Here is a 13,770-nt window from a genome sequence, read left to right on the forward strand (position 1 = left end):
ATGTGCCTGTTGTCATTCTTCCACTGGTTCTGTCACAGTCTCAATGAATCCATTAAACCTAGGACATACATTAAGTCCATGTTGTCCTACCAATGAGGTTACTGTAAACTTTTCTGACACCCACTGCATTTTTGTTTATTCCCTCAAGCACCTCAAGCATCTAGGTTGGGTGCCTACCTCTCTCTCTCTATTTCTCTGTCCCCATTGTTCTCCTTCCTGTCCTCTCATTTCTCTCCAGCTCTGTGCTGGACCATCAGCTGTCCTGGGATCTCTCTCCCACCCTTGACTGCCAGTGCCTTCTCCCAAATGTTTAGGATGTGGATTTCTGTCCTCCAGCATTCCCAGCCTCCTCCTTGTCTCTCTCTTCCTCTGTGTGTCTGTTTCCCTTGTTTCTCTAGACGCGTGAATGATCTGCTTGATTTTGTCTCTTTGTAGTCTGTCCTCTTTCCATGTCTTCATGGTGGAGAGGACATCAGGTCGTATCAGTTGGCAGCACCTGGAAGTAGCTCAGTGTAGCTGCCTTAAGAGTCTACATTCATGCTAGCAGCTCATTGAGACTGTACCTATGCACAGGTTGGGCTACATGCTAATATGTCATATAACATGTCACTATGGGATAATGTTTACCATGTCCACCATTTTGGTTTAGCATGTTAGCATGCCATCATTTGTTGATTAGCAATAAAGACAAAGTAGAGATGGGGATGAATTACTTTTGTGCATAAATCCAAAGTATTAAGTGAATGAAAATTTTGACCTGATGATGGCACTGGATAATAAGTTAAGGGATCATCCCACCGAGTAGTTGCTAAGGTGTTTTACTTTTAACCAAACCTAATGGTGGTGCTAGAGGGAAAGTCAGGGCATCGAATCTCACCACTCAATAGAATGCACCAAATCACCAAAACCAAGAATGTCTATCCAAAATTTTATGGCATTAGGCTAGGGAAAGATTGACCCTTTTTTAAGCAAATTGTGTGTTTTCATCAGTATACAAGTCAGGACAACAAACCCATGCTGACTATAACTATTGCATAGGACCTGCCAGACAATGCATAATGTATAAGTAAGTATTTAACTGTTAAACAGAGGACAAAGCTGATGAACTGATGATGTCATGTATCTGTATCTTTCATGCCAAACTTACCTTCATAGACTGAATATTGCTATCCAAAGGACAGATGCAGATAGCCTTATAAATACAGGAATGGTTGGCTCCAACCAAGTATTCTTAAATCAAAAACACTTCACACAACCAAGTCCATAAACACACCATACTAACAGTTACAATGACCTTTGTGACCCAGTCCCGTTATACCTACAATTATGTTTATACATCAGCATCATATTTCACTGGTTTAGAGTAATAAAGCAACACAAACAGATGTATCATATGTGAATGAGGTCGCATATTTTTATAGCGCTTAAATTACATCAAAATAACATCTATTTCAGGTTTACACTGGACATGGCTTTGCTAGATATGTGTTACTGAGGACTGGAGAAGAGAATGGAAGAATGAGATTACTAAGCCTTACTATTCATATTATACATACACATGCACTTACATACACTACATTTGACATATTTTGGCTATGTAAAGTTGATACTGCTAATGTGCTCCTATAAACACTGGTCAGACAACGATATTACATCCATGGTCGAAAGTGGTCTTAGTCAGAAAACAAAAAACATGGACAGGAAAATGATGGAAAAAATATGATTGTGCAGTGTATTTCTCCTTCTAATGACAATTAGGTTTGGTGTGTTTTTGGTTGGGAAATTATCCAACTTCAGAAATCCTTAAAACACCGATCAGAATTTTTAGATCAATCAATGTTAATAATTTCTATTAATATTCTACATTAATATCCGCACTATAACCGCACTTAATTACTCCTGATATCTGAAGATCGTGATTTCTTGATCAAAGGGATCTATAAAGCATGTAATCTCTCGTGGGTTGATGAAAAATAAACTCTAGTGTACTTAATGTTTACTGGATAACTTTAGAGGAGATTCTAAAATATTCAGGATAAAAATGCAGGTTTATGAAAAAGAAGTTATAAGATTATTCGGATACTTTTGTTTCATCGGCTTTACTTGACGTTGCTTGGCTTGAGGAATAAAAAAAATCTTTTGTTTGTATAGACTAAAGAAGTAGTTACTTGCAGAACACATGGTGAAAAAGAACAAAGGAACACAGAGAATTATAGTGCATGGCGAGTGGCTGTATAACTTAGAGCTGACTTCAACTAAAGGCAATTATCTTTTGCCATCTCAAGGTTTTTATCTCCCTTGAGGACCATATCAGGTGGTCTCAGCCAATAAGGACTGATTAGCCTCACTTTCTTTGTCTCAGTTGGAACAAAATATGATCTTCTTAATAAACTCATTACATTACTAATTTAGAATGATCGTGCACATATTGCGTATTCGCCTTCCACCATAACCAAGACATTGTACAAGACAAGAGATAACTTGGTGGCACTATTGCTGGCAAGAAAGAACACTGCATTAATACAGACATTAATCACAGTCTATTACTCACAAACTTAACATAATAAAGCCGATTAAATCTGATAAATCTGATTAAGCCGATAAAAAGAATAAATTGTGTTTAGCATTAGTAAAAAAAAAATGGGTGGCATTATAAGACAAGAATAATCATGTGATTCAAATAATGAGAGACATTTATGTCTAATTTCTTTAGTTAAACTTAGACGTGGTCAATAGGTCAACAATAGCAGTATGGTTCCATGACAAATATTTGAATTAATTCCTCATATTACCATCATAGCTTAGCAATATCGTAGAAAATTTTCACCGAATTACTTAATCAAATACTGTGCTATACAGAATGGTAGACAATTATTTCATATAGTTTCAAACCTAAGGAGAAGTGTGGGCAATGTTGGTCAAGATACATTGGAATGTGATGTTTTATGTCCAGAGCTCTGGTGCAGAGAAAAATAGAAGAACAAGAAAGAGAAGACCCTGGTTAGGTTTGTGGATCTGAGAGAGTTCAATCTGCATTGTTCTTTTCCAGGTTACTTTCTTGATAAAGCAACAGTTGAATGTTTAATGCAGAGACAAAGTTTTTTGTGTAGAATAAAAATTTGGAGAATATTTATTGCTAAGATCCAAATGAACTGTGGTCCATTAGAGCTGATTCTTCCTGAACAGGCCATTTGATATTTGACCCTGGTTGGAGAGAGTTCTATATTTGCTTCTTATCACTAGATCTTGAGGAGGCTGCATAGCAGATGGGTGTTCAGGTCATAATTCTCAGTGACCAAACTTTTAACCCAGTTCTGGGCACATGTTCATGTTTTTATTTTCTATGAACTCTGTGATAGCCTGGGGTTCTCAAACCATTGCCTGTACACACATCCACATCCAGCCTAATGAATGTAAGTCCAACATTCACTCATCATTAACTCCCAAGATGATAGCTAGCTCTTTAGCTGCTAAACACTCCACTTAGTCCAGGGCAGGTAGTGAGCTTCATTAACAATAGCTGCCTGCTGTAGCTGGGAACACCCCTGATGAGAACGGTGCGAATGAACCAAAACTGTAAAACTGTGGAAACTACAAAATGAAAAACAGTGAGTTGATCAGGAGTCCAATTATCTCTGCATAGTTGTGGAGTGCTGAGTTGGTAATAGCTCTTTTATCACAACAAACGACCAGTCACTTGACCCACGCTTCATATGAAAATATTGAATAGTGCGGCTACAGAGACTTCATCAGCTGTAGCTGTACTTTAATACTCTAACTCACATGTCCCTGTGGCTGTCTTTACACTGCTGCTCAACTGTCTGGATCACTGAACACAAACAGTCCATCAAAGCAAACTATTGGCACCAGCCAATGGCCACACATTTTCAAGCAGTTAATTACAGTAATGGATCTCTTTTACAAGCATTGAGCACATAACAGAATCAATATCAGAGAGACACTTTAAGCTTATTCTGATGACATGCTTCAATGTCACTGATTCCAACTAATTTCAAAAGAAGTCTACTCACTCATCTTTATTACATTAAACTAAAAACACAAATGAAACACCTGACTGACCTGATGTTATTATCACAACAAACATGCAAGGAACTAATCATTAACTCACATTACCATTAAATTAACACAATTACTTACACACCACACTGAAAAATCCTATCTGTGCTATATGTAAAATTAGCTTTAAATTCAAATTAAGAAACAGCTACTACCATTCAGTAAATCCATAGAGGCTGTTGCAACAGAAACAAGCCATTGGCACACTGATTTCCTTGTGCTATGACCCATTTTGATTCAGTAAATAATTGATAAATGAGTCAATGAAGGCTTGTTCTGAATGAAAACAGCCCTAGATGAAACTGAGCACATTTGTATGCAACAAGAACACTGCCATACTGTAATACCAATACCTTTTAAACCAATTGGATTCTAGTTTAATAGTCCCTCTCATATTACAGCCTTGCAGCCTCATGACACTTGAATGCTTGTTCTTGCCTGTGCCATCCGTCGCCCATTCAGTGACAATCTATTACTTGCATCCATTCAAAGACTGTGATGCTCTCATTTTCATGTTCAGTGAATGCTTGCTGGGGATTGTTCACAGAAGCCAAGAGACAGTGTGCTCACAAATGAATCCCCTCCAATGAATGTTACCCTTTGTTCATTATTGCTACAATACCATTACTGTGTATAAGTAGTGACTCACTGTCAATGATTGTTCCATTGTAAAGCTTTCAAGACAATGCCCCAATGTCCCAAATCCAGAGTAGATTATGTGCTATCTGACTTGGTTACTGGTTTTTGAGTAACATTATGGGAGACTCTCTTTTGATTTGTATTTCTGGGACAGGAGCATAAACTTCAGTTGGGATTTATGGTTTAAATTTGCATCTCATTTGAGTATATGAAATAAAACATATAGGAGCATACTTTTTTAAATTGGAATTATCTAAGTATTCTATCATCATATTTTCATCTGTATAGTTCAATGCATCTCAAGAAAGAACATTGACATGAGAAATAGTGCAGGCAGCTTTGCATTTCATTGGGGTTAACAGCCAAAGCTTAGCATGCGTGCTATATTTCTCGAGTTTTAAAAGCTTTGCTTCACTTATAGTGATGGAATCCAAATGTGTCATAGAGCTGCATGAATGATGTGATCCTCAGAAAGGGTGACAAGGTGATAAATTGTCACACTTTCCATCTCCTTTACAGACGTAAGTTGTGTCAACTGTGAAAAATATGAGGCCATAAAATTTGACATATCATACATTTCAGTGAAAACAACAACAGTAAAAATAATTTTAACTGTGCTGTGCTTCCAGCTGTTTTCAAACAGAGCTTCCTGGGTTCTTCTGTGTGACAAAGGGCACTACGGTTAGCATGATTTATAATCACAATTTAGGCTAAGTGACATTTGATGGCATAAATATTAAGTAGAAGCGGATGCATACGCTGATCATCAACATAAACTGAAGCTTCATTTTCACAACCAATTTGACTCACTGATAATTGCAATCCATCATTTTGAGTCTTTGGAATCAATGGGCAGAACCAAGCAGTGATGTTGTCTATAGTCAGCTGTAGGCGTGTCATTATGATAAATGGCTCAATCATCTGGACCTGAGGAGGCTATATCTTATGAGTCACACACAGATCAGAAAAGTGGGGGAGACTTGGCCCAAACTTTATCCTCTGCAACGATAAGTTTGATAAATTTACAGCCCCAAGGGAAGCATCATGCATTGATGAGGGATTAGACTGCGGAGAAGAGTTTGCCCCAAGCAGCAGGTTGTCTGAAGGATAACACTGATGTAAGTCTTTTTCTATTTTTATTAATCCCACTTAAGAGTCCAAACACACCTACTGTACCACTGTCCGTTTTAATACAGGTATGTCTCACCTCTGGAAAGTCAAAGACTACCATGTTCCCAAAAACCCTCTTTAACTACAGTTGCGTACAGAGTCAAAGTGCTGCCTTCAGTCATGTAATACATCATGTTGAGCAGCATAGGTACACATTCTGCTGGACTTAAATGTGAAGAACACATTGTCCAACAAGAGGAAATGAAAAAAGTGGAAATGTGGCATGGGAAGTTTTCTTCCAGAACAGTGGGAGACTATGACTTCTTAGTCAACAGGCCTTAAGTCTGAATGACAGAAATACATGGATGTAACCAGATGGCAAGCAGGTCATATGACCTACTGAGAAAACATAAGGCCCATAGAGACAAAATAAAAAACAATACCACTGCAACTTTATAAACAAAATATGTTCCTAACACTACCATATGTTATACTGTAAGTGGAGCACATAGTAGTTGGTTGAACATGGTAGATGGCAAAAAAAATTAAAAATAAAAAATAATGAAAAATGAAAATGAGGTGTGAGGAATGAGGTGTTTGAGTACCTCAGTGGTCCTTAGATATCCTGCTTCAGATATCCTGTGCTAAGAATAAAAAGGTATATTTCATTCTAATAGGCACACTGCTTCTTTAAAGTTGACAGAGATCAAAAATGTTTCAGGTTCTCAACAAAGTAGTCAGCACCCATTTTGTTTATGAAGAGAAAGGTTGAATTGAATTAAGTGGTGCAATTCCAACTAGACACTGCTTCACAGACACATTGTAAGAGACCACACAGGAATTTAGTGTAGTCAAGCAATATTTTTCTCTTGATGAAAGTGAAGAGCTGACTATTCAGATTGACAAAATGTAAGTTAGATGTTCTCAGTTTATTGTACTTGTCTTCTCAAGTTAACTCACACTGGTTTTACATTTTCATAACTCATAAGACAGCTTTGAACTATTGTTCAAGTTATGCTAAGTTAACTCACTTTTTAAGGCAACTTGCATTTGAAAGTTGACGCTATGGACCGGCACATAAGCTGAAGCTGTCACCAACATATTAAGTCACTATCACTGTATTTTGTCCTAAATAACTGAAAAATGATGCCTCTTCTATGAATAAGTCACAGTCTTTCATCTTTCATCTCTAAATGTCAACATAACATTTAAACAACTATATAAAACCACCAGATAGTGTAAAGGCACACAATCATGACCTGGGTGTACAATAGTAGTGCATGTGTTGGCTGTGTGCATATGTGGTCCTTAACTGTATCCTGTGCTTCTACCATTTTATTAGTTGTGCATAATTAAACAGTTTTTCACAGGTGCTAAACCACCTTAATATAAAGGCATTTAGGCTTCACTATTAAAGCTACTTGGAGGCAAAACACAATTGTGCTTCTTAATGGTGCTTAATTAAATAAAAATGAGCCGATAAAGCCGTTTCATGTGACATTCTTTGTAAGTGTGTGTGGTTTTTCTGAAGCACTCTGTATCTAAGAGTGTCAATACTCAGCAATTCTTATAAAGTGAACTGGCATTAGCAAGCCACTTACTCTTTGTCCACACAAATAGAAGAAATAGAAAGAAATAGAGAAAAGAGGAAAGCAATGGTCTTACCTTTATTTAACCTAGCATGCTCAATCAATAATACTTGTATTTAGATAGATAGATAGATAGATAGATAGATAGATAGATAGATAGATGCTGGAGAACAGCAATTATTTCACTAACTGAACAAAATGTTGGTGAACTGCCTCCATTCTTCTGAACTCAGAATGCACAAGGTCATTTTCCTGACATTGAAAATGAAGGCAAAACTTGTACAGGCTGAAAATACAGTAAGATTGACAGTCCAATTAATTCCAATAAATAGAAGATAAACAAAACAGCAGGGTGTACTGTATTATGTAGTATGTATTCTTCAATTCACTGTCATAGTCTTATGACAAAGTCAGCTCCTTCTCTAATACTCTCTCTCACACACACATGCACACACACACATATACACACACAGACCACAAACTCTGTAAACAACCTTGTGACCAAAAGAATACTGCTTCAGATCTTCAAAGTGGCTGTCTCTCCCAACACTAGCAGGTAGGCAGCAGCTGCTCAATCAGTGGTGAGATAAACTGCAGTGGTACTGGGCAGCTCCCAGGTGTGAAGGTATGAACAGAATGTGTATGAATGTGAAGCAGGGCGCAAAACACTGAAAAAGAACATGCACACTCAGCAAAACAATTCTCTGGCTGAATATGGGAAGACAAGAGTACAAGGGAATATGAAAACATTGTGACTAAAATACAGGGTTATGTACTTTTTTTTTAAACTCAGATATTGTACTTTGCTACAAAATCATTACAGAGTAAAAACAAATGTCACATAATGAAGTTATGATTAACCACAAGTTCCATGTTCAGAGAGGAGCCACTCTCAGCTCACAGTCTCTAAATGGTAAATGCTCTAAATGTTTACATTCACTGACCACCACCTTGATTAATCACTGATTTAATGGACCCTCTGGCAACCATGGCAAGTGTCCCAAACACACCTTCCATGTTTCATGATCAGCTGCATGCTATTAGCAATGTTAACAACAATAAAATACTGGATTCTTCAGCTATGACTTGTGCACCACCTTTCTGCTATTTTTGATCATCCCTAGACATCCAGGCGTGCAGTAAGACCAAAGAGACTGAGTGGACTGGTTAGATTTTGCATTAAGAACCAACAGGCAGAGAAGTCGGATTTAGAGCATACGGAGGACTTTGCAGTCCACAAGACTCACAGAGTGACATTCAGACAGGTGTGTGCAACTAATGAAGTAAAATATTGCCACACAAAGTCTATAGATCCCTATAGATTCAGGTATTTCTGTTATTTGGTTTAGCCCATTTATGTCAATGCAAAGTAGGCTAAGCAATACTAAACCAGTTCCCAGGCAGCTAAAATTCTCCAACCATTTAAGGAATATTTGAGTATTTTCAGAAATATGCTTATTCACTCAAAACATCACGTCTGTTGTTAAAGGTGCTATATGTAAGTTTTTGCTGTCACTACAAAGCACACATTAGCATTAACAGCTATTTACTTCAGCCATTGTTGAATTCAGGGCTTGCCAAATGCAGGTGGAATTCAGTAGTGGCAAGGTAGCACAGTGACTCTTACTAGCCACTTTGCTGGGTGTATTTTTTTATTGTAGTCTTCTGAAAAGACAACTGAAGTAATAAACCTCCCATGAGCACCTGCATGCATTGTTTGCTCAGTCCATTTTTAGGCACCAGTGACCAACAACCTGCAGAAGTCAAGAAGCCCCATAATGTGGTGGCACATAGGAGATAGATGTAAACAAACCAGGAGAGCAGACAAGTAGAAAGTGAAAACCTGGGATTGTGGGGGTGTTGCAGGAGAGGACTAAGGCTGGCAGCTTATTTTTATCTTTAGTAGGGGGGTCAAGTTGGGGGGAATGGGGCACCCTCCCAAAACAATGGTAGGGGAAACACTGGTTATTAATTAACATATTCTTTTTTTTTTTTTTTTTTAATGTCTTTGTCTTAATTAGTTCATTTTATGTCATCTTGTTTTGGATCTCTACAGTGGTCATTTACATTAAAAAATGTTGTAAATTTACTTCTTCAAGTCAATTGTAGCACACTATAGTCAACTTTTATGAAATAGAATGTAACCCTTGATGCCAATTTTTTTTTGCATTTTTCCTTCACACCGGTTAAGTAAACAGCTTTTATACTAACATTAGCTATGTAGTGATAGCAAAAAAATAAAAATAAAAATAAAAAATAAAAAAATGCATACAGCTCGTTTAAATATGGAGCAAAGGCCAGAAGCTGATTAGCTCCGCCTGGTTAAGACCGGAAATAACTAGTCTGACTCTGTCCATTCCAGCACCTCTAAAGCTCACTAAATAACATGTTGTTTCTTATTTCTTTGATGTGTACAAAAAGTTTAAAAACAAGATGTTGAAGTTGAAGAGGTTGCCAGTCAGATTGCTACAAAGATTTTGTTACCTTTGGACAGGTTAGCTCTTTCCCCCTGTTTGCAGTCTTTATGCTAAGCTAAGCTAACCAGCTTTAGGTTCGTGTGTAATGGACAGATACAATCAGCAAGCACCCCAATAATAATACTGGGTAGTGCCTCCATTTGCTCTCAAAACAGCCTCAACTCTTTGTGGCATGGATTCCAAAACAATCCTTTGAGGTTCTAATCCATGTTGACATGATTGCATCACATCATTTCTGCAGATTTGTCGGCTTCCACATTCATGCTGCCTCACTCCTGTTCTAACACATCTTAAAGGTGCACTATTTAATTCAGATCTGGTTGCTGAAGTACACTGAACTCATAAAACTATTCTGAGGCAGCTTTTGCTTTGTGACATTGTCATGCTGGAAGTAACCATTAGAGGAAGGTAAATTGTGGCCATTACAGAGCACACATGGTCAGCAACAATACTCAGATAAGCTGTGCATTCAAACCATGATTTATTGGTGTTAAGGAGAAGTGTTTTACAAAAACATTCCCCACACTATTACAACACCAGCACCAGCAGCATGGACAGTTGACACATGGCAGGTGGGGTCCATGGATTCATGCTATCAATGTCAAATTCTGGATCTTTCATCTTTCATGTCTCAGTGGAAATTCAGATTCATCAGACCAGGCTTCTTCAAGTGTTTAATTTGGTTGAGCCTGTGCCTACTGCACCCTCAGAAATGTTGGACTTTTGTGTCTGATGATCTTATCAGTACTGTCCTCACACCTTATTGATGATGATGATGATGGAACTCATCACGTGTGAAGACAGTACTGATAAGATTTCATACAACATGCCCAAGTTTATGTGTGTTCATTAATGCAAAATGATCAATGGAAATATGTGCAGTATACAGGTGAGAAATAGCACATTAGTAAAATGTTGAATGCACATGCAGTGTGATGCATGTGTGTACTGTAGGAGGTCCGCCTTAGTTTATCGTAAGACTGAGACATCTGAGAGAGCTGACGTCAAAACATACAATATCTAATATTTCATATCCAGCTGAGCTGCTCCATACTGCCAATTTTCTTTTCTTGAATATTTCTGTTTGTCTTCATTTTCTGTTTCATGCAATTTGCCTTTGAGATATAGCCAGCCTACAGCACATTTACAATTGGTTTATGTTCATTTAAGCTAAGAAAATATTGTTTTCCTTCCAGGGCCCACGATTTGTCAAATGACTTTTGATTATGCCATCTGTTGTGGATTTGATCAGGGTTTCATATTAAATGATATGAGAATGTGTGATGCGCATTTGCTGTCAATCATTAATAATGTCAATACCAAGGCAAAAATATTCCTTAAAAATAAGCCTCATGCAAATAGTGTTGGTTACAATCCAAAAACAAGATTGGTGGTGTTACTCATTATTTTTGCCAAGGTGACAGGGAGAGTAACTCTTAACTTTAGGGAGAAAAAGTGTCTTTGCTTGCATAATGTGCATGTGTAGTTGCAAGACCTCTGGTGAGTACATATCTTACATACACCACCCTCACAGTGTGGGAGGTGCACTCCATAGGTTCAGTTATGTCACTTCTGTCAGATGGAGATAGACAAGGTGAAGAAAGCCACTGATCTTTCTCTAATTTAAGTCCTGTAAAAACAGACAAATTCATCACCACTGCCATAACTATCAGGCACCAGAGCCAATCTGTCTCCTATCCAGTCTGATATGAGACAGTCACTTAGGTGTGATACAACAACTACCATGGACAGAATGTTATTTTGCAATATAGATACAAACTCTGAAACTGAGATAAAATGTGTGGGTGAGTTTCTCCAACACTGTAAATTATAGAATGATAATGAATTACTTATTCACACACATGTTAAAGGTGTGAGGTTAAAGAAAGGCTTAACACAGAACATAGAACTTGTCTGCAGGACTTGGAACCTGAGTTGGTAGAATAAAAGCTAAAAGCATCACATTACTTCCCTGTCAGACTCCCTCATATAATCTCCTTCGCATAATCCCTTTGAGGGGAGAAAACATATTTCTCTCACTTCAGGTGCTCAGGGCACATATTTGCATTTTCTGACATCAGGCTCATTTAACATAATTTCAGGACACCAGGCTCCAGTGACATCACCAGGAAGGTGTTCTGTTTCTGCTTAGGTATCCCTGCCAGGATGTCTTGCTTTCATGCTCTGTGTGAGGATGTTGAAACTAAAGGTTAAAGGGCAATGCCAGTATTGCATTCATTGTACATGTGGCAATACACAATGGAAGCTGCTTTCAAAAAAACTCCCTCTACACCTCCTCCACTAAAAAAAAAAACAAAAACACAAAGCTCTCTGCTCCACTGATCAACACGTCTTGGTTGCTTACATATAGTACTTCATCGTGGACGTAACCATTCAATAATATTGACATCTACATACATTCTTGTGATCAACTGATCAATATGTCTTTCAAATGGCAGCTAGTAAAAATAGATTTTTACATAAATGCCTACAAAAATTGATTTTATTGATGACCCTGGGCTTTAGAAAAAAAAAGATGGTGTAACCATCTTGGAGTTTTTAATTCATTCCAGCTAAAGATTGATGTAGTTATTCCTGCAAGAAACCTTGACATTAGGGCTTAGTGTCATCTTCATAAAGGCTGAGAAGTTGACAAGTGTGTGAGTGAACTTTTTGCTACTCCTTGTAGGAGAATCTGTAACATGACTCAACCAACACAGAAAAATTTCCATTAACTTAAAATCAACTTCTTGTCTTTGACTGTCCCAAAAAACCTCACGGGGTCACAGTGACAGATGATTTGCAGTCAGAGAGCATAAGAAAAGAAGGGAGTATAAGACTAAGTCTCAACAGTGCACCAGTGTGTGTTAAAAGAAGCTTAAGAGCAACAGAGAAGAAGGCAGAGGGATGTAAACACAGATATACAAAGAGCACAGATAGGAGAATAGAAGAAGTCTTACCTGGGAACACAAGCACAGCAAACACCCATGACAGGATGATGAAACATACCGAATTATACATGCTTCCAAAACAGTGCTGATTCTGATCTGCTCGTTTGTTTTATAGATGCTCTTTTTCTATCTTCCCACAGCCAGGCTTCACAGAGCTGCTCACTTAGCTTTTGTTTTTTTTTTTTTTTCTTTCTCCTCCTTTTCCTGAATTTCAGTTTGGACAGCTTTTCATCCCCACTTGCGGGTTGTACTGAAGATGCTTTAAATCCAGTGCAAGTAGTAGTTGGTGGCACGCACACAGAGAAGCTGGCTCCTCACGCAGTATTCGATCTCCCTCTCTTCCACGTACTACAGCACACAGAGGGACCAGCACTCTGCAAGATTGGGGGGAGAGGAGGGGGCGGGCAGCCACTGCTCAGCTGGCATTGGCTGACACTTCTGTCTATCACACATGAACAGTCCTAGCTCTGTTTTTTTTTTTTCATCTTTTTTTTTGCTGCTTTGGGGGGGCTGCTCTGAATCATCCTTTCTCTGCCCTTTGACAGAAGTAGAGCAGGCTCAACAATGATGTAATTAATAAATGGTATTCTCCTAATTGATACAAAAGGTGATCTGCGACTGAGGCAATTTTCAGAAAATTATCCCTTGAATACATTTTTGTGTTGTGTCTGATATTTCCTGAATATGTTATAATGAGGGATTTTGATGCAGGGTTCTGACAGTTTGGACTGGTCTATCTAGCCGAAGCACATACTGTAGATGTGTTTGTTTGTGGAGAACAGAGACACTGTTGGACAGAAAAAAAAACCATAATGAGATGACACTCTATGTGAGATGAGATTCTCACCTAAATACTCACTGTTGCTATTTTGGGTAAAGTCAGTGAAACTGTAGAGTGATTGTAAAGCCTGGTTGAAATTCCCTGCA

The 13,770-nt window shown here is 38.0% G+C and overlaps 1 protein-coding gene across 1 annotated transcript in view; it reads right to left on the reverse strand.

The window, feature by feature from the left end:
• opcml (opioid binding protein/cell adhesion molecule-like) overlaps positions 1-13,187 on the reverse strand; it is a 251,801-nt gene extending 238,614 nt beyond the window's left edge. The window contains 1 exon segment of the mRNA XM_018692216.2: positions 12,853-13,187. Coding sequence (XP_018547732.1) covers positions 12,853-12,913 — 61 coding nt within the window. The 5' untranslated portion in view covers positions 12,914-13,187.
• Between the last annotated feature and the right edge of the window lie 583 nt (positions 13,188-13,770).

This window comes from Lates calcarifer, linkage group LG20 (assembly GCF_001640805.2).
Source record: "Lates calcarifer isolate ASB-BC8 linkage group LG20, TLL_Latcal_v3, whole genome shotgun sequence".
Classification (NCBI taxonomy): Eukaryota; Metazoa; Chordata; class Actinopteri; family Centropomidae; genus Lates; species Lates calcarifer.